General features: G+C 45.9%; 2 protein-coding genes and 1 long non-coding RNA gene across 4 annotated transcripts; 1 reads left to right on the top strand and 2 right to left on the bottom strand.

Annotated features, from left to right (window-relative positions):
- Positions 1-107: 107 nt before the first annotated feature.
- On the top strand, positions 108-3,499 carry EMG1 (EMG1 N1-specific pseudouridine methyltransferase). The gene is made up of 6 exons (XM_079960363.1): positions 108-278; positions 1,625-1,726; positions 2,064-2,205; positions 2,640-2,698; positions 2,788-2,937; positions 3,245-3,499. Exons 1-6 carry the CDS (start codon positions 123-125, stop codon positions 3,356-3,358), a joined length of 723 nt encoding a protein of 240 aa, XP_079816489.1. The 5' UTR covers positions 108-122; the 3' UTR covers positions 3,359-3,499.
- Positions 3,500-4,145: 646 nt separating this feature from the next.
- On the bottom strand, positions 4,146-22,441 carry LPCAT3 (lysophosphatidylcholine acyltransferase 3). Of its 2 annotated transcripts, none has more exons than XM_079960297.1 (13): positions 22,273-22,441; positions 12,325-12,432; positions 12,107-12,213; positions 11,861-11,954; positions 11,300-11,337; positions 9,591-9,769; positions 9,089-9,197; positions 8,315-8,401; positions 8,045-8,211; positions 6,171-6,318; positions 4,782-4,940; positions 4,563-4,689; positions 4,146-4,473 (listed from the first exon to the last, which is right to left on the bottom strand). In XM_079960297.1, exons 1-12 carry the CDS (start codon positions 22,403-22,405, stop codon positions 4,573-4,575), a joined length of 1,446 nt encoding a protein of 481 aa, XP_079816423.1. In that variant the 5' UTR covers positions 22,406-22,441; the 3' UTR covers positions 4,146-4,473; positions 4,563-4,572. The 2 variants fall into 2 exon arrangements, with proteins under 2 accessions (XP_079816423.1, XP_079816424.1); XM_079960298.1 differs by lacking the exon at positions 22,273-22,441 and adding an exon at positions 17,370-17,627.
- LOC307206905 lies at positions 17,879-21,830 on the bottom strand. Its single transcript, XR_013834522.1, has 3 exons — positions 21,160-21,830; positions 18,716-21,127; positions 17,879-18,437 (listed from the first exon to the last, which is right to left on the bottom strand). It is a non-coding gene; the product is annotated as an uncharacterized lncRNA (long non-coding RNA).
- Positions 22,442-23,455: the final 1,014 nt, after the last annotated feature.

Here is a 23,455-nt window from a genome sequence, read left to right as displayed (position 1 = left end):
AAGTGGGGGGGGGGCGGGGGTCACTTGGGGGACCGGAAGTAGTTGGTGCCCTGACCCCTGCCCTGACCCGCAGGCGACAGGAAGTAGCTTCGCCGACCTCGAGGAGCCTGCGCGGCGACAAGATGGCGTCGGCTTCCGCGAGGAAGCGCCCGGGCGAGGAGGAGGAGGCGGCGGGCGGAGGGGGAAAGAGAGGGCCGCCGCCGCCGCCGCCGCCTCAAGGCGCAGGGAAGCGGCGGCTGCTGGTCATCCTGGAGGGAGCGTCGCTGGAGACCGTGAAGGTGAAGGGGCTGGGCGGGCCGTGCGGGGGCCGGAGAAGGAAGCGGGGGGCAGCCGCGTGCGGGGCCTGGAGGTCGCCCTGCTCCCTCAGACGCGGGGCGGCTGCGAAGAGGCGGCCGAGGGCGGCTTCCAGGGGAAATGCTGGACGGCCTTTCCCCTCAGGCAGTGGCTCCCAACCTTCTTTTTCCGGCCATGCCCCACCTAAGCATCTCCAAAATCCTGATCTTTCTCCCCAACCGCACACGTATAATTCTTACTATTCAAGAAGTGAGCTGTTCACGTGGAGGAAGCCCAAAAGGACATTAAATGTTAATAACTCGTTCGCTAATTCCCCCCCCCTTAAAAATCAAATCGCCCCCCTGCATGGAAGGACGGGTTCTAGGGTTGCCACCTGCCCTGTATAATACAGGATTGCCCCGCGTTTCAATACTAAAAGGCTACGTCCTGGATTTCAGATCTTTTCTCTCTCTCTGCCAAACTAGGGATCTTCTCCAAATAAATGCATGTGTTTGGAAGTGTGTGTGAAAGATGTTGTATTTAAGCTCTGGGTAGCCAGCTACAGACAGATTTACAAATTCATGTGTGTGTGTGTGTGTGTGTGATGAATTCCAGAAGGGCCACGCTGTTAGGTTGCAGTTGATTGTAATGGATTGCTTTGAAGTCACTTCAGCACCAGATGAAAGAAAAAGAATTGCCCTGCACCGCCCTGTATTTTGCCAAAAGGATGGCGTCAAACCTATCTCTGATGTGCCACGCTATGATGTGTAGGTGGTTTTTCATGTAGGGGAATCATTCAGAAATCATTTTGTTTTATACCCTGCTTACCCACCCCCGACAAAACAATTAAACATTAATACAGTTAAAATTGTGTATACATTTAATTGATTTAAAACAGCACCTTATTTCACCTCTGCTTTATGTCTAGATCAAGCCTTGTGGGTGGGAGATGTTTTGAGTCCCATCAGGGAAAAAGACGGGGTATAAGTAAATAATAATAATATATTCATCACGGGAGATGTATTAATGGCAGTTGACCACCTTCTGAGGTACTGTACCTCTAAACATGGGTCTCTGATAGGAGTTGGAGCTGCCACTTTCATGTCCTCCTTGTGGGCTTTCTGAAACCACTTGCCAGGCTTCTGTTTGCCAACTAGCACTTAAGGAACCTTTAATCTACTGTACAATTCCCAATTTAGCACATTTTAACTGTCTCATTTTACTGTTCTATTGTTAATTTGTTTTAAGTTTTGCATCATGTTACATTTTATTGTAAGCTGTCTTGAGTACACTTCACTGTAGAAAGATTGTGCCGAATACATGTAAACAAATAAAATGATTATTTGTCCAGGTTGGAAAAACCTATGAGCTACTGACCTGTGACAAGCATAAATCGTTGCTTCTGCGAAGTGGCCGGGACCCTGGAACAGTACGACCTGACATCACCCACCAGGTACATTCATGTATCTACTACATAATCAAAGTAGCGTACTTTTAAGTCGCCTCTGTGGTGTGTTGCTATTTCTGAAGCCAGGAAAACTTAGTTCCCACACAACAGCTTTTAAAAGTACTGTTGGCAACTTTTAAAATTATTATTCAGATTGCAAATGTTCCCAAATGCTTCCTTTACTCTTTTCACTGAAGATTCCTAGCAAACCTGCATGCTGGAATTTCATTCTCACATTGCCTTTTAAAAATACGCAATTGCAGAGTTCTGACAGATGCTACTGCAGAGAATTTCCCTGCTTCTGAATAGTTTTAGCTTATTTCTTTCTCACTCTTCTTCCCAGAGCCTCCTGATGCTCATGGACAGTCCCTTGAACCGAGCCGGCCTTCTCCAAGTTTATATCCATACAGAAAAAAATGTTCTAATTGAAGTCAATCCTCAGACAAGAATCCCTCGCACCTTTGATCGTTTTTGTGGCCTCATGGGTAAGAGGACAGAGGCTTGCTTTCCCCTCAGAAAATTTTATGCTTTCAGCAGAGATAAATGCAGGGTTGTATGTGAGAGGGAGTAGCCATCTATAGTAGCCTTATTCTCCTTGCATTTACCTAAAACCCTTTTAAAGCTATCCCAAGCTGATGGCCGTTATATCTTCAATTAGTGAAGTTCAGAATTGCACTGTGTAGAATAAGTTCTTCCTTTTCCCAGTCTGAATCTTCCAACAGTCAGCCTCATTGGATGTGTGAGCCCCAGTAGTACAAGGGTGAGAAAAGCTATTCCAAACATGCACAGTATTACAAAAATGGGAAGATCCAATTTTTCATACCTCAGTTATGAGAACTGCCCATTTATTTCTCCTATCTTAGAGTATGCCTCTATTCTGTAACGCCAATGTAAATATATCTTCCCTTTTTCTCCTCAGTTCAGTTGCTGCACAAATTTAGCGTCAGAGCTGCTGATGGGCCTCAGAAGTTATTGAAGGTAAAAAAAAATCTACTAGTTTACTATGTGATTCTTTGCAAGATTGTTCTTGCTTCTACTTTCAAGCCTGTCCATTTTTCTTCCATTAGGTAATTAAGAATCCTGTTACTGATCACCTCCCTGTAGGCTGCACGAAGATCAGCACATCCTTCTCGGCCTCTACTGTGACAGACGTCCGTGACATAGTCCCTACTGCAGAGCCAATAGCTATCACTGTGGGAGCTTTTGCTCACGGCTCGGTAAGACACCCATTTCCATACCAGTCAGTTGTAAGTCAGGAATCTCACCTGCACAAGCTGGCCTTAGGGCAAGGCACTGTTCATAGGTAGTGTGTGCATGTAGTTGCATATGGTCTACTCTACAGGAATATAATGCCCTAGTATAGGAATATTTTTGAGGATAAAGTGGCTGTAGAACACTTGATTTAAGCTCATAATTTAGGAGGTAGTAATTTGCATATGTTACTCTGGTGAGTTTAAGATGTATCGTACAGAAAATACAATGCAGACATTCACTGACATGCTGGCTGTTGCTTTTCTTTTCCAGGTTAATGTGGAATACACAGAAAAGACTATCTCTATCAGCAACTACCCACTCTCTGCTGCTTTGACTTGTGCCAAGATCACCACAGCCTTTGAAGAGATGTGGGGAGTGGTGTGAACTTACTAATGCAATGTGGACTTGTGCAGTTGGACTTAACTGCTTGCTCCATGTCCTGGAGCAATGTGCGCTACAGGGTTCTACCTGTAAGAATTGCCTCATGTTTTGTTTGGGGGCATAAATAAATGTTTTTTTTTTATTGTGGTGGATAGTCTCAGTAGAGAGGTATGTAAGCAGCAGGATGGCACTTGTGTGTTGCTTTGGTTGGGTATCCACCTCAATAGGCATTTCAAGAGGTCATTTGAATATACAGCTGTGCTTGTTCAAAGTAAGAAGGGAAAAACAAACCTGAGTAGGAGCAGTGTCAGGTAGCAGTGTCTACCCTTGCTTACCTTCTCTTAGGTGGCAGCCAAAAAGAAGTGACTGCCAATGCCGAAGGGTTAAAACATAGCAGGAAAAATATTTTTCTGCTCAGTTGGTGGTGTATAAAAGGACATGCAGCAAAGTACGAAAATGAAGTAGCAACCTTAGTGTGTATACCTATAGCACAGTAAATCTAAAGCCCTTCAGATATTGTTCTGCTGCCATTCCCAGTGTCTCTGGCCTTTTATGATGGCCCCATAGCCATGATGTCCAACAATAGCTGGAGGGTCGCAGCAGTTGTTACAACAGAGGATCATCCTTCGATTTACCTAAAACAGTGTGGGTGGGTCTGGAGTCCCACATACTCCTGTGTAGCTTACAAACACCACCAACCTATCTTTCCCCTTGCCTACAAAGCTAGGAGACAGAAACAGCACCAGCTTCCCCAGCCGGTTTGTTTTTTAAAAAGCAGATGAGGCACGAGTGAAAAACCAACTGGGACCAATTTTATCTAACAGAATTGGAAAGTAGAAAAAGTCAGGCGGTGGCTCCATTCCTAGATGGCAGCTGCGTCAAGTGCTTTACAATCATCTGACATTTCCAGAGACTGGAGTGTCCGTAGGGAGAAGTTGAGAGATAAGGCAACCTGTAGAAGGGGGGAGGGAGTTTGCAGCCAGTTCCCCAGTCCCCCTCAATCTGGGGTCTTTGCCCCTGTGCTCTTTTCCCAATGTCACTCTGCATGGGTTTGACCGCAGCAAGTTTGGCAGGTGATGCTTCTACCATCCCCATAATAAATGCACACGTGGTACAATCTGGAAGAGAAAGAAGCACAATTAATTAGCTGCATGCCACCTGATTCTGCTTACGAAGCAGTAGCACACCCCCATGACTATTTTTTTACCTTTTGGTTGTTACTCAGCTTTCTTTAACTTTTCTTTTCGTGGCACAAGTACTTTCCGCATGTAAGGCATTGCAAACAGTAATGTGAAGAACACCACGTGGCCTAGGAAATAAATAGACTTGTATACCTAGAAGGAGCGAATGAGGAAGCGAGAGTTAAGACATGCTACTGCTGACAATAAGGGGAGGGAGGGAGGGAGGGAAAGTCCTCCTTCAGTACCTTGAGCCACTTTTCCAAACTGAAGAGGCAAAATGGCACCAGAGAATATCCCATGAACATCCAGTGGACCGCTTGCTGAATCACGTAGAAGAAAGGCCGCAAGATAGTGGTCGAGGCCATGGCAGCCAGAGGTGGACTGTCGTGTACCAGGTCAATAAGCTGTAACAAGAATAACTTGGTCTCCATGACTAGGCTCAGACAACACCAAACCTTACTTTGTACTAACAGCAATTAAGGGCCCACACCATAGTTTGAGCTTCCACTGACTGGACAGGTCTTAACTGTTTTTCTGATTTCTATTTGTTCAGTACTAGAATCCAATGAGCAGCAGCTCTTAAGGTGGAACAGCAGCCCCAGCTGTGGCTTGTCAGTGGTCTTAAAAGTGGTCAGTAAACCCCTTAAAAAGCTAGTTTGTGGGCAGGCTTGAGTTGAGACAACATGAGCCAGAGTTTTGTGTGGTCTAAAACCAGACTGCGTATGAAACAGGGATGGGGAAACTGCAGACCTCCAGCTGTTGCTGGACTACAACCCCCCCCCCCATCCGCTATGCTGGGCATGAGCTGGGAGTCAACAAAAATATAGGATGAGCACAGGCACCCTAGCCTGGTCTACAGAATTAGATTTCACCGAAGGGACATGTATAATAAATTGACTGCTTAATATGGCTGTTCAACCTATAGCCCCCAATCTTAAATAGGTTTGATTCATTGGCATTTACAAACGCCAAAGACTTAGCCTTAGGTACTGTAGTGAGAAGAAAACATTTTCTTTCATTCTCCAGTCTAGAACACAAAAGATAGCCTGAAAAAGCAAAACCCAACATGTCCCTTTGTAAAACTGATGCTGCTCACTTAGGAATCACACAAGGAAGAAGTCAACTAACCTCCAATTCAGAAACTTCATTCCACATCCTTCCTGGCAATCTGGTGTTACCAATTTATAAGATCTGATGGAGGACTTTCCAAGAAAGGCATAGTACCTAGATAAAGGTGAGCCACCTCGTGCTGCCATACCAAAGCTGGGTGAGACCCTGGATTTTGGGGGCTGAGTCCTGAAGGCTCTGACAGGGTCCTAGAGTCCTCCCATCTCCTTCCCTAAGTCTAGTTAGCACTTTAGGGAGTAGGTGGGAGGGCTTTAAGACCCTACCAGAGCCTTGTGCCTCTTTCCCTAAGTCTCTGGGAAGGCAGCGACTTTGGGAAGAGGGCTGGGAGGGGACATCAAAACTCACTTCCCTCACTTCCCACCTCCAGTGAAATAAGGCTGTGTAGCCCATGGCTTCTGTGTTGAAGCACTTTTGCAGCCCACCTGGTATGAAAAGTTGGGCTGCCCTGACCAAGAGGCTGACTTTAGCAACAGTCCTACTAACACCATTCATTTAAAGCTCCTCACCTGTCTCTCAACCATGACGATGAGGAACTCCATCTGGAAGCACACCAAGTATCCACAGTGCAGACCATGCCAGATAGCCAGGAAAAGCAAGGACAGTGCTTGAGATAATAACTTGTTCCCCAGGAATTTCAACCGCTTATAAATGTAGCTGTAGATGGAAAACAATAAATCCTTTCAGTTGCCAGTCCTGAAGGCATTAATCACCATTTAGTTTTCTCAAGAAAAGAAACAATGTCGTCTCCAAAAGGTAATGGTGGTTTCATCAGGTTTTGGTTTGGTTTGGTTTTTTGCTGCAGGAGGCTCAATCAGCAAAAGAAAAGGGTTTTAAACTAGCACTTAAAAACACTGGCGGGCCCTGGTTCAAAGTTATCTTTCTCCATGTAGCAGAAATAATTTGATCTCAATTTTATGGAAATAGCTGGTTAGATTGGGGTGGGGGCACTGGGCAAACAGATTAATTAGATGCTAAGAATCAAACTTGGGACGTATGCTTTGGTACTGCGCTATGGCTTTCTTTATATACAAGATTTCTGTGCAAGTTAAATCTATTGCTATAGACTGCCATGGTGATCACTTTTAACCTCTTAATTAGCTAACTTCTTAGCATAATTTGTGTTCTGTATCTTGGATTTGTTGTGCCAACCTTCATATAGGTTTTATTTTACTGCATGATTTTTTTTCTTTATTGGACTAAAAGATAAGGAGAATGCTTTTCAGTTAGGGAAATACAAACATCATTTGCCCACAAGAAAACCCTCAAGTTGAACAACTTGCATTCTGGCTTAATTTCTCAATGAGCGGTTCTGGGGGCTCAAACTTTGTGTGGAATCCATTTCCACTATCATAGGCATGCAGTGGATATTTTCTATTTCATGTGTAAAAGCACTTTCTTGATTGGTGCTGTACAATTCCCAGAATAGCCAAGGTGGTAGTCGACTACGGTTTACTCAGAGCAGACTGAGTGAAATTAACAAAAGTGACTAAATTAGGTCCATTCATTTCGTCTCCTCTGAGTACAACCTATTTGAATACCACCCAGGGTATTAAAAATCACGATCCCACCAGCTCCAAACGTTACCAGCTTGTAATTCATAATAGGACTTCATCAAGCCAATTTGCAAGATAAGGATAGTTGCATAGTCGTCACCACTCCAGGTGATGTAAAGAAGGAAAAATGGGCTGAGGATGAACACCTTGCTCTGAAGAAGGTAATCATGTGAATCTACTGTGGAACAGCTGAATTATGCACAAAGACATTAGGTGAGGCATGGTGAAACTGTGGCCCCTTCAAATGTTGTTCAACTCCCAATTGGTAGTACCCTAGACAGCATGGCCAGGAGCCACACCGTGTGGCAACATCTGAAGGGCCACAGGTTCCCCCATCCCAGAGATTTTGTGTGCATGCTGGGAAGGTACATGGTGCTTTTGTTCCTTGCTGAGGCTAAGCAGGTCTCAGGCTTGCTCACTTCCTGGTTGGGAGACCGCCAAAGAAGCCTTCTATATTACACCTAGAGTTCCATGGGCAAAGAATGGTGGGTATACATTTACTAAGTAAGATTGCTTTATTTAGTAGTAAATCTAATCAAGAAATAAATCCTACTGAGTTCAAACAAGGAGACTTACTACATTGGGCTAATCGTGAGCTCAGAAGCCCTGTCCCTGCCCACTGGTATTTCTACTGATTTCCCTTAAGCTCTGGATATATGCTTTTTTTTAAAAAAATTAAACACTGCTCACATTTCAAAAGTGGGACAAGGTAGCAAACACAAAAAAGATAGCCTCAGGACTTTTTCTGGTCTTGTACAAAAGGCTACCTCCTATCTAGCCAGGTTTGGGGACAACTGTTCTGCAGAAAAGCTATCAGCATTGCTCACCGAGCCACCCAGGCGTTGGTGTTAGTGTTGAAGGAGGCGATGGTGCCTGTAAAATAAGGGGTTGTCTCGAATAGCCAGACTTTCATGTTGGCACAAGCATCCCACTTTGGCCTCCCCTTTTCATCCTTTCCATTGTAGCCGAGTCCCGTGATGATGCAGACTCCTTCCTGCAACAAAACCGGTGAAGATTAACAAGTTGTCTTGACACTGCTTGGCCTTACTCAACAGGCGTAGGTGGTTTAGCAGGCCAAGTTTAGCTTCCAGGCTTACCGTGACCAGCCAGCAGGTAACATACTTATAGAGCATCGTCTTGCCCCAGATCAATATATAAACGCAGCGGAACCAGAAGGGTTGTTCCTGCAGGAAACAAAAAAATCTGTGAGGTATGTTAAATCACGGGTAACTAGCCCTCAGTTTGGGGACCTGATCTTGTTTCTTAGATTTATTAATAATAAATAATAGAGGATCCCTATCCCCACCCCAATGCGACTAATTTTGACAGCAGCAACAAAGCAATAAAAAGGTTGACACAGTACTGGGGTAGGTTAAGCCCAGTGCCCGGATAAGGTTGCAAATTGCCCTGTTCCTGGTCATTTGCAGGGATCAGCCAAGGTGGGCAGTCTGTATACTTGCAATGTGCACTTTTAGCCATATTAATATTATACGACTCTGGGGTTGCGGAGTTCATCTCGCTTTATTGGCCGAGGGAGCCGGCATTCAGCTTCCGGGTCGTGTGGCCAGCATGAATAAGCTGCTTCTGGCGAACCAGAGCAGTGCACGGAAACGCTGTTTACCTTCCCGGCGGAGCGGTACCTATTGATCTACTTGCACTTTGACGTGCTTTCGAACTGCTAGGTTGGCAGGAGCAGGGACCGAGCAACGGGAGCTCACCCTGTTGCGGGGATTCGAACTGCTGACCTTTTGATCGGCAAGCCCTAGGCTCTGTGGTTTAGCCCACATACAAATACTCTAGCAATAATAATAATAATTACTAATACTACTCCTCCTGGAGTTACTGCTCTTTCTCCTCCAAGCCCTTCTTACCAGGTAAGCATCTGAGACAAGGTATTCCTCAGGGATGTATGGGGCCACGACAGTGTAGACTACCATGAAGAAGAGGCCCAAGCCCAGGCGCTTAAGGGCAGGCACAAAGCTGAAATGAACGTTGGGGAGCGGGGGGGGGGGGGGGGGGAGAGAGAGACAGAGAAAGAGGAAATCAGTCATCCAGCGGTGCACTATTTCAGAACAAAGGGAAAGTGGACTGTGGCTCAAATGGACAATGCTATGTGCTTTTAATTACAATGACTACCTTTATGGAGGGAACCCTGGAGAACCTGAAATCTTGGGCACTGCACATGTAATATTTGTAATAATTTGCTTGACCCAATAAAGTTACAGCCCTTACATGGATTTTGGAATCACCACCATGAGGAAGCTGGAATGCCCCACACCCCACAATGTTTGGAGTCTTGATTAGTAGCGCTAGGATGCACAGGAAATGGACACGAATACTCCAGGCACTGGGAAGCGGGGCAAGGAAAACTACCTGTTGGGTCTTTGGCCTGGCACGTCAGTCAACTCGCCTCTTGTCAGCTTATGATATTGTGTCATGGAGAACTGTGGCCCCACCATGAAGGCACCATAGAAATACACGAAGCCAGTGACTTCCAGTAAAGTAGGAACTCCCCGAACAGCAAACTGTCGTTGTTCAGGAGTGAGAGCCTGCTGCAGAAAAATAATAAAGACACCAACAACAGCATCAGCATCCATGAATTTGCTTTTGCTTGCATGCGTGAGATTTTTTGTTACTCTTAAAGCTGCCTAACTCACTTGCTCTAAATGCTTTGAAGAACAATCCCAAAGGTCAATCATGGACAGAAATCTCTAGGTTCATAGCATGCTTTGTAGTGTCGTTCATAATCCTAATAGCGAACTGTTCTGGTATTTGCTTTCCTAAGGACTTGTCAACTGCAACTTTTTCTGGCTTTGTTCCCTGGAGTTCTAGAAATGGAAGCAGGGACTGGCACGGAAGACGCCATGATAAGCTCAAGGGCACAGTAACAGATAGCATTTCTCTACCCAATCCTCCCTAACATCCTCAAATGAACTAACCCCCACTCCCACCCACATATGTCCAAACTTGAAGAAATACTTCTTGATAGACCTAAAAGCAGGAGGTTTTTGCAAAGGAGCGGGAGGATACAAAGTCAGCATTTGCACCAACTTTATTTGTTATTTTTTCCCTTAAGTCCTCACTCTATTATCTGTAATCTTTGCCTCAGGCCTGTGGCCTGTTTAAAAGAAAGTTCATTCAAAAGAGCCCTTCATTTTTCTGGCCTTGTTCCCAGCAGCCCTTATGCACAAAAGCAAAGGCATGATTTGGAGTCCTGCCCTCCCCCTCGACTCATGATCTGGATACTGCCGTTGACAGGTGTGAGTGGATTAATGCTTCGTAGGTGTTTCAGCATATTCAACGTCCCAGCTGACCGCCCCCTCAGACTGGAAGTTTAAAGTCATCTTCTCATGGGCCAAGTTTATCAAGTCTCACTTGGGTTGGATGAAGCACATTTTCTGCTCAGCCCCAAGGATAACATTAAAATAAGAAAGTGAGTTGTGTGTCTGTGTAGTGTTAAGGTGATCAAAATGGCTTAGGAATTTTGGCCCCATTTTCTTTGTAACCAAGGCTTTGTAAGTCTGCCAGCTTTGTTTGCTTTTTGCACCTTTTCTGCTTTCACTGCCTCATCTTTCAAATACAGTTGTACCTTGGAAGTCAAACGCCTTTCTCCCAAACGTCGCAAACCCAGAAGTGATTGTTCTGGTTTGCGAACGTTCTTTGGAACCTGAACGTCAGTCGCGGCTTCTGATTGGCTACAGGAGCTTCCTGCGGCTAATTGGAAGCCACGCCTTGGTTCCTGAACGTTTTGGAAGTCAAACGGACTTCAGGAACGGATTCCGTTCGACTTCCGAGGTACCACTGTATCTGTAACTTTCTGATTCTCTTAGCAAGCCTGACCTTTGACTTCTTATTCCAGATTTTTCCTCTCTGCTTGTTTGTACCAGTGTTTGGAATTCAGAGGTTCACTCATAACCTGTTTGAGAAGTGGACGGTTTCTACCCTGGAAGGAACACTTTCCTGGGCACCCAGCCTGCTCCCCAGGACCCTTTCCTAATTGTAGCAGCCTTTATCTCCAATAACTCCACTGAACACAATCCTATTGAGAGGAATGGGGGGAAAAATGATTCCATTTCACTCACCACTTCCTTTCTGCCATCATAGTAATCAATGACCAAACCTAGGGGTAGAAAGAGATACTAATATAATCAAGGAGGCCAACACTGTACAAAAAGTCAGGCCAGCGAATGGCCTGAAAAACCCAATGTTGCAGTTCCGTGAGTATGAACCAGATTACTATCTGCTTGAGAGGCCACTGGAAGCCCCATGTAATCTGCTCTGGGATTTCCCAGTACAGTCGTAGCTTGGTTCTTGAACGGAATCCATTCCGGAAGTCTGTTCCGACTTCCAAAACGTTCGGAAACCAAAGTGTGCCTTCTGATTGTCTGCAGGAAGCTCCTGCAGCCAATCGGAAGCCATGGAAGCCCCATCAGACATTCGGCTTCCAAAAATAGTTCGCAAACCGGAACAGTCACTTCCGAGTTTGCAGCATTCAGGAGCCAAAATGTTTGAGCCGCAAGGCGTTCACAAACCAAGGTATGACTGTACACGTTTTAAAACAGCAACATAGCTGGACCGTAGGAGGGAATCTGTGGCGCCAAAGCACGACAATGGAGCAGAACTGGATGAGCAAAATTGCTTACCTATCAGCTTGAGAGTCAAGACACAGTGTGGCATGGTCCATTTGATGTCATAGCTCTCTGTGGCAGTGAAGAAATAGCCGGCCATCAGATATATCTGAAAGACATTAGCCGTGAGGATAAACCACTGCTTCCTCTATCTGCCTTCCCGCCGCCACTCCCTGGGCTCCTGCTCAGCTCTTGCTGGGCAGAGCAAAAGACAGCAAGATCAGAATCTCAGAGAGGAACACACAGAAGGAACAGGTTTACCATCTGAAAGCAGAAGGAAGTGCAGACGGCAGTGACTGTGCGGCCCATGAGCCTCAGTATGAGAAACTGAACGAAGACACATATGAGGGAGTGACCGAACTGCGGCCCTGAGGAGGTAAATGTGAGACAATTAGAAACTGCAAGGAAAATCAACATCACCCCCCCACCCCCACTCTGGTACTCACTGGTCGGGCAGCCATCTTCTCAGCCCCCCTTACCAAAGTTGAAGTAGGCAACCGAGAGCCCCGTTAGCGTGTTGTACAGGTGTATGAGGTAGAGCTCTTTCTGGAAAAGGAAATAGCGCTGGAACAAGGCAAAAGGGTATCCTATAGGGAAAGAACAGGAAGACAGATCAGTCCAGACGAACACAAACGGATTCTATAAAAGCATTCCCTTTTGATTATTCTACTATCCAGGGGACGCAGACGGTGCACCAAATTGACCATTTAGGACTCACATTAGCTAAATAAGACTTTACTGTGAGCTCATGGCTATCTTCTAGACTCAGCCCATTCTGTAAGGAGGAACAGGGAAGTTAATAGTGCCTTGCTCCAGGGGTTTTTTTCTGGGGGGGGGGGGACACAGGGGTACACATACCCCAAAATGTTTTGTGAATTAAGTTTGTACTCATTGAGGGGCAGTATTTCAATATGAGTATAAAATGAGAGAACCCATAAACATTTTTTGAGGAAAAAAGCAAAATTAAAAACCCCAAAAGCGGCAGATAAAATTTTATAAAGACTTCAAACCATACAAAAATTATGACAGCATTTTTAAATGAGCACCAGTTCTCAATGACAAGAGAAGTACATCAGATGTCCAACACAATGTAATGATCAGAGAAAAAGTTAACTTAGACACCCTTTGGAAGTAGAGACCCTGGAAAACTGCATCCATCTTCTAACAGACCCACAAGGCTAATCCCCATAAAGATCTGCCCCATGGAGACAGAAAAAATTCTCCACCCACTGCGTAAGATACTTCCTGAGTCAGTTTTAACTGGGCTGTTGACAATGGCTGAGTATCCTTGGTTTCTCCACACACCCAGAATACTCTCCAGGCATGCTAATGCTGCTAAGTGTGATGGTGTGATCTTCAGAGTGGTATACAAATTTAATAAATAACGATAATAATAAAATGTTCTTTTAGCACAATTCACTGTGATGCTACCACATCTTTCTCTCTGTACTCAACAATTTAAAGTGACTAAGAAACAGAGCTTTGGAAGAAAGGAATGGAGGGAGCTTTGGCTGACACCCTAAACGCACCTTTACTTTTTTTCAGTTCAGTCCTATGGAGGAAGAACTAAAGTGCTGCATTTGGAGACACTGTCGCAGAAGCGGCAAAACGTGCTACCCCCACGACCTGGATGTTGGGGAGCTGGAGTTGACCAAGAACCTGTCAGGAGATGCAATGTGTTCTAGGGTGCAGGATAGACTGAAATGCCATGTGCCATCCCAAAGAACCCTTGTAAATTAAAATGTTTTGCTTCACACACGTCTCATTCCAAAACGCCGACGATAAACTTACCAGTAAAATTTCCTCAGTCGACTATTTCGTATTCAGGCAGTTTACGGATTACACAAGTTTTACTCACTCTAACGTTTTGAAAGTCTGCATCAAGACCTTCAATGCTCTGAACTGCAACGCAGTTCTAACCAAGAGCCCCCCCTTGCCTCACCTCTGCTCTCTCTCTCCCCCCCCCATTCATGACTGACAGCTGCACATTTCAGTCAGTTGCACAATAAACTATATTCTAGTAAGTGTAATCTACCACACAAGCCTTATTTTACCATTGCTCTCCAGTACAACCAGCCATGCTATAAATATTACCTAGTAACCAAGTGACATTGTAATTGGATCTCACACTCCTTTCCCCTGAAGTAGTGGTTTATTTATGAGTCTCCAATAGAGCTTTCTGGATTATTTTAATATCAGATATATAGCACAGCTACAACTTCTCTCGGATTTACCCTCATACCAATCCTGTGAGGTTGTATTCCATTTGTTTGTTTGTTTTGAAATTAAAGAAACACACTGACAAATCCACAAGTTTATAGCCCAAAGGCTTCAAGCCCCACCCTCAGGTTTAATGATTTACTAATGGAATGAAAGGTTCAAATCCCACTAGTCTTGTTCTGTGCCACCTAATCCTTTTAGCAGAATTAGCAGCGGCCCACATTCTTGGGAGCTTTTAGACTGCAGATACTCACTAAATTTTTAAAAAAGAAAGTGAGACGATGCATGACACACCAATTTAGCACACTTTCACGTCTGGTGAAAAAAGTTTCTGAAGCACTGTAGAAATCTGCACAACCTTAGTTTCCCAGTAATGATTGTAGGATAAAAAGAAATAAGTTGGTCAGTGCTTATTTCTGAGAGCACCCTGAGCTGCAAGGGCTGCCACACTTCAACTTTCCTGGAAAGCGGAAGACAAACTAATGCCGGTCTCCAGCCACAGATGCACTGCTTCTCTTCTCTCAAACTAAAAAAACAACTAGCTATCAAGATCCAGGACCAAGCAGTAATTTTAAGGGATAAATTCACACACAAGTGTTCTGGTACGCAATGTGGATTATTGTCCTTATGACACCCCTTGCCAATGCAATGACACCGTTAATCACAGGCACTATTCACTCCACACTTATCTTTGCAGCCATAAAAGCAAGGAGTTCCAAAAGAAATGCTGATTCTCCGAATGCTCCTGACTGCAGGAGGCATGTGGCAAAGTTCTTGGCAAAGTTGACGACGTGGAGCAACCATAAATTAACAGTCTCTGAATACCATGAAACTGAGAGTCATGATTCCAACGTACTCATAATACCAGAGGCTTTGCCTAGGAGCTTGATGAAGAAAAAGCAGGTAGTATTTACACAGAGCACTGCTTACAGTCTGGACCAGGAGATCTTACTAGCACCTTCCCTGTCCACTCCCATTAGATCTTCATTGAGGTCCGTCTCTGGGTTCCCTTCTACTGGAGATGTGACCCACATCCAGCTGGGGACTGGCCCTTCCTGGCTATGGCACCCCAACAGTGGGCCGCTCTCCTCAAGGAGGCTGACCTGGTGCCTCCTTTGAAATCATTTCAGCAGCAAGCAGAGGCTATTTTCCAGGCCTCTTAGTCCAATCAGTTTTTGTCTCGGCTGGTGATTTGTTGCTACCTTCGTATATTTTTAGAGTGCTTTCATACATTTTAAATGTTTTATTGGATTTTGTATTATAGTACCGTAAGTCACCCTAGGAATTATTTGAGAAGCAGGGCAGAAATTCCTGTAATTAAAAATAAGATAAGAGGGATCAATGTTTGGGGAAATTATCCTGTCGAGACCCTATCTGATACAGTTCAGAGCTGCACCAGCGGTACGTGACAATGGGGTTTGCACAGAACTCCCCAATCAATTGTATGCCATGTGTCAAATTTGTATTTCTCCTATTCTGATCCCTTTCTTAGTGACCCCAAACTGCCCCCTCAGCTTCTCTCATGGCATGGCCATCCCTGACCTCAACACGTATCCAAAAGAATGTTATATAATCCAACATTAGACTTCCTGAGGACCTGGCAATGCTCACCTGGGAAGGGTCATCTGTCTGTGGTACAGCACTGGTGTTGCATGCTGAATGTTCCAGGTTCTATTTCCAACCCCTCCAGTAAAACATCTCAGGTTCCTGCGCTAGGAAATATCACTCTCTTTCCAACACCTTGGGAAGTTGATGCCAATCAGAGTGAGCAGTGCTGGGCTAATAAACCAATAACCCAACTCAAGATCATAGAATCATAAAGCCTGAGGATAATCTAGTCCAGCCCTCTGCAATACAGGAATGTGCTGCTGTCCCGTATGGGGATTGAACCTGCAACCTTGGCATTGTTAGCACCATTCTAACCAACTGAGCTATCAGTAGCAAACCCTTCTTCTCAGGCTGTGGAACGAGCACACAGTCAAAAGTGAATTGGTGGAAACATAGCAGACTTTGTGCACTGCGAATCTTGTTCGCATCCAACCGTATCAATGCATCCAGAGACATGAAAACATGTAGAAGGAGTGTGAGAGGTACAGAATGCTGTTATCATAGTATCACTAGATAGCTGAGAACGAAAGCCCCAAATGCTGGACATCAAGACAGCCAACATGCTAGTGGTGAAGGCTAACTTTCCACTTCAAGTACCAAAAGAGTACTAGAGAAAGGTTACCAGACGTCCCGTTTCCCAGGGACAGTCCCCGGATTTACAAATCAGTCCCCATACAAAATCCACTGAAGTTGAAAAATGTCTCCAGATTCATTGAAAAAAAAACCTGGTAACCTTATACTAGAGGGCCAAAAACACTACTGGCAAATGAATACAGAAACTATTATATGGAAGATTTAAATAGCTACCTTTCTACCGGTAGGATGGGGGGGGGCATGGGCATAGCCAGGATTTTTGTTGGGGGGAGGCAGAACCTCAGATTTGTATTGATTTTTACTTATTGGAGGAGGAGCTATCCCCCTTGGCTACACCCATGGGGGGGCACAGGAAGAAAACAAGGTTGGAAGGGGGCCACGGTCGGAAAAGGGTTGGGTAACCCTGGGGTAGGGAACAGAAGGCAAGAGACAGAGCAGGTGGAGCAGCTCTGGCAAGTGGAGAAGGAGATAGGCCATAACACACACCATCACTAATCTTATAAACAAGACTGATGTAACCAGCATCAGATACACAAGATTGGTGTAACCAGCATCAGATACACAAGATTGGTGTAACCAGCATCAGATACACAAGATTGGTGTAACCAGCATCAGATACACAAGATTGGTGTAACCAGCATCAGATACACAAGATTGGTGTAACCAGCATCAGATACATCTGAGATAGACAGGCTATTTTGTCTTTGTAAGGAACACAAGAGTAGGGTGCACACTTCAAAACAGATACAGGAAAAAAAAAGCTTAAAAAATGATTGGTCTAGATTTAAAACAGGTCCAAGTGTTTTTTCTTTCTAAGATTTATTCTGTCAATCCCTTTATGTCTCCTCTCTCACTGTTCAGAAAAACATGACGCATGGATAGAAATGGCAAAAGTTATTGCGGGAGTGAGCTATTCTGCACTGACCAGAAGGGAATAGCCCCCCAAAGGAAGGAGTGCTCTGCATCAAGCCTTAGTGGGAAGAAGCTGCTGACAGATGTCAGGGGTTAGGAGAAATCTGGTGCCCCAATGAGAAGAAAAAGAGGGCAAGAAGCTTGTTTGGGAAAGAAGTCGGTGGATACTTGTCTTCTTTCATTCCATTACCTGATAAGGCAGAGGTGGGTACCTGTCCCCCTCCAGATGTTACTGGACTCCCATCAGCCCCAAGAAGCATGGTGAATAGTCACAGGTGTTGGGAATAGTAGGACCGCATCTGGAGGACCACAAGTTAATTACTCCCTGACCTAAGGGATGAGAGTGTGGCAGTGCAAGTGACATGCTGATCATGGTCACTGGCTCTGGCGCATTCTGGAAACTGGATGGCCACTGTGGGTTTGGCAAACTGGGAGGTTCTGTAAGAGGAGACTGGTTCCAGTTTCATTTACAAAATCATCCCAGAATACCTGCAAGTGAGGATCAAGAGAAAGAAATTAGTAAGAGCCTCCTGAAATTAGCAATACAGCGGTGCCTCGCAAGACGAAAATAATCTGTTCCGTGAGTCTCTTCGTCTAGCGGTTTTTTCGTCTTGCGAAGCATCCCTATTAGCGGCTTAGCGCTATTAGCGGCTTAGAAAAAGGGGGGGGAAAGGGAAAAAACTCGCAAGACGTTTTCGTCTTGCGAAGCAAGCCCATAGGGAAATTCGTCTTGCGAAGTGCCTCGAAAAACGGAAAACCCTTTCGTCTAGCGGGTTTTTCGTCTTGGGAGGCATTCGTCTTGCGGGGCACCACTGTAATGTTCTTGGCCATCAAAGTGAGGAAGGAATTGTGTGGCTCAAGAAAGATGTGCTGCATTTTAACAATGCTGAACCTCTGGAGTGCAGTACATTTACACAATACTTCTCACGTGAGATCAGTTGATAGCAAGATCAGCAGATCTGCCTCGCCCTACTCAATAATTAACAGTGATCCAACTTTCCCACATGATCCTGTTAGTTAAGACAGCCACACCTTAGCAGAGTTCCCAGTCAGGTTTGGATGCTTCTCCACAGTATGTGCAATGCAAACCTTTTACTTGTAGACATGTGGTCTCTCATGGGGAATTCAGGTGCACACTGAAAATGCTACGTATTAAAATTCAAAGCATCCTAAGGATTACACTACTCTCGTACTCCAGTTATGGGCACATTAGGCATTAGGAATGAAGTCCCCTAAATTAAACAGAATTTACTGTTATCTAGTTGTGCATGCTCACTGGAAGGACAGATCGTGAAGCTGAGGCTCCAAGACTTTGGCCACCTCATGAGAAGACTCCCTGGAAAAGACCCTGATGCTGGGAAAGATGGAGGGCGCAAGGAGAAGGGGACGACAGAGGATGAGATGGTGGGACAGTGTTCTCGAAGGTACCAGCATGAGTCTGACCAAACTGCGGGAGGCAGTGGAAGACAGGAGTGCCTGGCATGTTCTGGTCCATGGGGTCACGAAGAGTCGGACACAACTAAATGACTAAACAACAAAGTTGTGCATAGGAACATGGCCTTGCTGCCAATCTTATGCACGTTTATTTGTAAGCAACTTCAACACATCTTGTTTCCTAATAAAGGTTGAAGCCTCATTAATCCTAGCAAGACTTCTGAGAAAACACACACGATCATGCTTGGTCTTTAGAAGTGTTTGGCAAAAGCAAGTAAGAGAGACCATAAATAGGTTCCTAGAGCATTGCTTCATTGGAAGCATCACCACTCTCCTGTTTGAAAGCAGAGTGGTTCCATCTTGGAGTATTACCACCTCAGGTTTCCCCATCAGAGGTCTTTACATAAACCCAGAGCTAGTTTTCATTTGCACAATTAAGATCAGTCCTCCTAGTTAAACTGAACACAGTCAGTTATCTTTTTCCTTTGATATGCATTCCTAAACATCTAAAAACCAAAACATTTTAAAATTAAGCCTGGTGATAGTGATTCACATTTAGCTGAACAGGTCTCCCTCGAAAAAAAGAGTCCTCCATCCACATTTCAGAATGCCAAGAGATCCAAAGGAACACCAAAAAAAAAGACATTCTAACGTTGCAGCTCTGAATTGAGGGACTATTTCTTTTGCCCTGGGAACACACACACACAACTGCAAAGATGGCTTCTGTGGAACACAGATATGCTTTCCTCCTAGCAGAACTTAGCTTTGTGCCACCAAAACGTATATTAACCATGAGAGATGGACACAGATAAAGAACACATGCAAATTCCTGCCATAGCAGTGCCTCTCCAAGCCGTCTGGCTAGCTGGCTTTAGGAGGAAATTTGAGATGTCCTGTAATTGTTCACTTCTAATGCCAAGTTTGATTCATGCCCCAACGTACAGATCCTTATGCACAGCAGCAGATGGCACACACAAATTCAATGGTGTAAAGATGGTATACACTTTCCTGCCAAAGAGAGGACTAAGAGTGAATGGGGTATCTGTTTTGTTTTAGGTGAATTACTTAGAAGACTGTCAGAATTCAGAAAAACCACCCTAAGCCATCCATATCCATTGTAAAGGCTGCTGGGAAGCCACAAATCCAAAACATAGCTATGACTCATCCTTTACTTTCAAGCCTGCCTATCAATCTCCATGTGGTGCCATGAGCCCAGCAATGTGCAGCACTCAACATGGTGCCCCCACAATCTTCACTGATGCTTGGAGACATAACCTTTCTTTCATCTAAAAATAACCTGGAATCCTTCCACCCTTTCTTTTCTTGTGTTGTGCTGGACTCGAAATAGGGCAGACAGAACTAGAAATTCTCCAGCCCTGACCATGTCTACTTAGAAATATGTCAATGGAAGTATGCTTAGAACTGTGTCACAGGCTACAACTCCAGCACTATCCATTTTATGACATGCATATGTGCTCCCAGGTCACTCATATATTTTTCTGCCCTAGACTTGGGCTGCAGGCAGACCACCAGGAGTTTCAAGCAGCTGTAACCAGGGGGTGATTGCTCACGTGAGGCAGGCAGCTGAACTCATGCACCTTTAAGAACTGCAAGAACATCTGTAAAGTAACTGCACCTGTTTCTGCTTCCTTCTTCTCTGCAATCATGAAAAAAGGAAAGGAGCCATGCTGCCCTTATTCAGTGCTCACTGCTCTAACTCTTAATGGCAGATCAGTGCTAATTTCACACACCTGTACACAAGGAGTGATTGTAGATTAGGATGATGGGAATTGTTGGTGTCTGTCTGCCAAACCACTACGTTAGCAGCGCCGAAGCGGCCTTCCTGGGGCGCAAGCCTGGGCAGTGTGTATGGAGGTCCTGGGTTGCCCAAACGAGAAGACTCCTCTCTCAGCCTTGCTGATATGGTCCAAAGGAAAACAAAGCAATACATTTGGCACCAGCTTGGCTGCAGGAGTTGCTGAAATGAAGTGTACAAGGCGCCATCCAACCGTCTTGGGAACTCCACTCTGGATTTGTGGGGTTTACTCCTTAGCCTTTTCATCTCCTGAAGATGTCCTGCAAGGCAGCTGAGGTTTAGGATCAGAGTTTTCCTTCTCTTAGATGGGCTACCTTTCCAGGCTGACAAGCTTCATCTGCCCCTCAATTCCCTCTACAGCATGTGCAGAAACTGCCTACTTGACCACTGGACCCACCACTGATTTGATCTGCTCTGTCCACCGGAGCCTGTCTTCGCATGCAGGGGAAGTCCCTAACTCGCCAAGAATTTGAGACCCATCAACTGCCTTCACCTGGTTTAACCAGCCAGTTGAAGCAGTTTCCTGGGGTGTGGCTGCTATCACATGCCAAGAGCTTCTAGGAGCCACAAATGAGAACTGAGTGCAGGGTGAGGATCAAAGGTGGACAGGACAAACTACCCCAGGAGGAGCATGATGTGTCCCCCAGCAGAGGTACTACCCCTCCCCTAGCACACCATCTGCAACAACATCTGGAGGCCTAGAGTAAAAAAATTCCTTCCAGTAGGAGGCCTAGAGGTTAGCCACCTTTGCCATACATGTAATGAAGGGTTCCCATGGCTTTGACAGCTATGTAAAACAAACAGCACAGAGTTCTGCAAGACCCTTAAGACTAGCTGATGTATTACAGCATAAGCTTTTATGGATTCCGAGAGAGAAGACTGGTATGTGAAATCCACTGCCTAAGACTCAGAAAAGACACTGCTTAACTCAAGTTCTGTCTTCTACACAGTTATTAAAAGTAGGTAAGTCTTGCTGTCCCCCTCCTCGGCAGACAGTCAGTCAAACAACTTGCTGAACCCAATCTCTATGGCAGACATCTGTAACAAAGGCAAGGGGAACAGAGACCAGAAAGGCTATGGAGGTCAGTATATATACAAGAACAGCCTTGCTAGATCAAACAGAATAACCTTTCCCTGTTTCGAAGTGATCAGCCACATGCTTTTAAGAAGCCCACACAGAAGGGCAGACCGCCATTTCCTGTTTTCTCTCTCTCTCTCTCTCTCTCACACACACACACACACACACACAACTGCAATTTAGGATAACCAGCCTTATGGTAAATCAGACTATTTGTCCCTGCAGCCCTCAGTGGCCTACTAAGAGGAAGCAGCAGAGGCTTTCCAGCAGAGTTCTTTCCCAGCACCTGCTCCTCAAGATTTATTCTTGTAACTTTACCTGTGAAACAAATTAAAATCCTCCAGATGCAACGGGCTACCAACCCCCCCCCCAAACTTCCTCTGCATGTTAACCACAGGCTCCCTCCCAGTTTTCCCAGGAAGTGCATTTCAGAGAATATGCGGGTTATTACAATTATTCTGTTTATTCCTACCCCGCCCCCCCCACAGGGGCTCAAGGCGGCTTGTAGACGAAAATAGGAAGAGCTGGAACATGTGCAGGAAGGAGGACTGGGCTTTTGGCGGGTGTGGCTCTATCCCTGGCGCCGCAGGTGAGCTGCTCCACGCGGAGAAGGGTCCGCCTGCCCTCCTCCAGGCCAGACACGTGTGCGCGGGGTACGTGGGAATGGGGTGTCCCGCCCGCCCGCAAGCCACGACCCGCTCCCCTCCCTCCCTCTCTCTCTCGCGCAGCACCACCACCCGCCGGTCCGCCCCGTCCCTTACCCACCCATGAAAATGGACAGGATGAGGCGCAGCGCCTGCTCCGAAGTGCCCAGCGAGCTCGCCACCTCCGCCAGGCTCGTGGCTATGTGGAAACCGGCCCCGGCGCCGCCGCCGCCGCCGCCAACCTCGTCCGCCATCTTCTCCGCCCGACTGGACCCGCTCGGGTGACCCCTTCCGACGCCCGGCAACGGCACTGGCAGCACCGGCGGCGGCGGAGGCGGCGCGGCGGCCCCCCTCAGCCAAGCCCCGCCCCCCGCGGCGCCCCGCCTCTCAGGCCTATTGGCCTCCGGGCCGCCAACTCCCGCGCCTCATTGGCTAACAGGTGGCAGGGAGCGGAGCGAGCGGCTCCGAAGCGTAACTGAGGCAAAGGTTACTCACGCCTCCCCGGCCCCCCACCCACGCGAGAGGGCGGCGTCTCGGAGTGGGAGGGGGGAGAGGGAGGCGAAGCCGTTTCCTATTGGGGAGGAAGGGCGGCGTCCTGAGCGCGAGGCGGATCCCCGCTTCTCATTGGCTCCCTTCAGACAGGAGAGACCCAGGGAGGGAGGGGGGACGGAGGAGGAGGCGTTGCCGGGGTTACTGTCGGGCGCGAGGCGGGAGGAAGGGGCGGGCGCGGCCTTTGGGCTGGCACTGCACCTTCATATATATTCATATATATATATATATATATATATATGCACATACATATATATATATACACACACACACATACATATACATACATATATACATATACATACATATATATATATATATGTGAATATATATACAGTATATATTCCACACCGGTGTTTAAAATAAAACCATCGTCATCTTCAGAATAATAAAAACCCATCATTATAATGGAAATTAAGTTTCATCATCGAAATAATAAAACCCATTATCATCATCATCATCATCTGGCTTTTTTTCTTTTTTAAAGGCACGTAAGAAAATAAGGAGGGCATACTGGATCAGGCCGATGAATTGCCTAGTCACTTATGACAGCCCTTTCCTGAACTCCAGAACCCTTTCCTGATTTCCTCAGTATTCCATGCTCAACATCAAAAAACCTTAAGTTCATTGGCCACTGGTCCCATCACCTCCTGGCAAATAGAAGGGGAAGAAATGAGAGATTTTACTTTCTTGGGCTCCATGATCACTGCAGATGGTGACAGCAGTCACGAAATTAAAAGACGCCTGCTTCTTCT

Source organism: Podarcis cretensis (assembly GCF_951804945.1).
Source record: "Podarcis cretensis genome assembly, chromosome: 17".
Classification (NCBI taxonomy): domain Eukaryota; kingdom Metazoa; phylum Chordata; class Lepidosauria; order Squamata; family Lacertidae; genus Podarcis; species Podarcis cretensis.
The sequence above is the reverse complement of the archived record's forward strand: the minus strand, read 5'-3'. Positions and strand labels throughout refer to the sequence as shown.

Excerpts from the sequence above, each read along its gene's own strand:
- EMG1 (XM_079960363.1), top strand. The coding sequence starts at position 123 with ATGGCGTCGGCTTCCGCGAGGAAGCGCCCGGGCGAGGAGGAGGAGGCG. Across the intron at positions 1,727-2,063 it reads GACCTGACATCACCCACCAG|AGCCTCCTGATGCTCATGGA; the intron begins GTACATTCATGT and ends TCTTCTTCCCAG. Across the intron at positions 2,938-3,244 it reads GAGCTTTTGCTCACGGCTCG|GTTAATGTGGAATACACAGA; the intron begins GTAAGACACCCA and ends TTTCTTTTCCAG.
- LPCAT3 (XM_079960297.1), bottom strand. The coding sequence starts at position 22,405 with ATGGCGGACGAGGTTGGCGGCGGCGGCGGCGGCGCCGGGGCCGGTTTC. Across the intron at positions 12,214-12,324 it reads GGTTGCCTACTTCAACTTTG|GGCCGCAGTTCGGTCACTCC; the intron begins GTAAGGGGGGCT and ends TTACCTCCTCAG. Across the intron at positions 4,690-4,781 it reads GTTTGGAAAAGTGGCTCAAG|GTATACAAGTCTATTTATTT; the intron begins GTACTGAAGGAG and ends CGCTCCTTCTAG.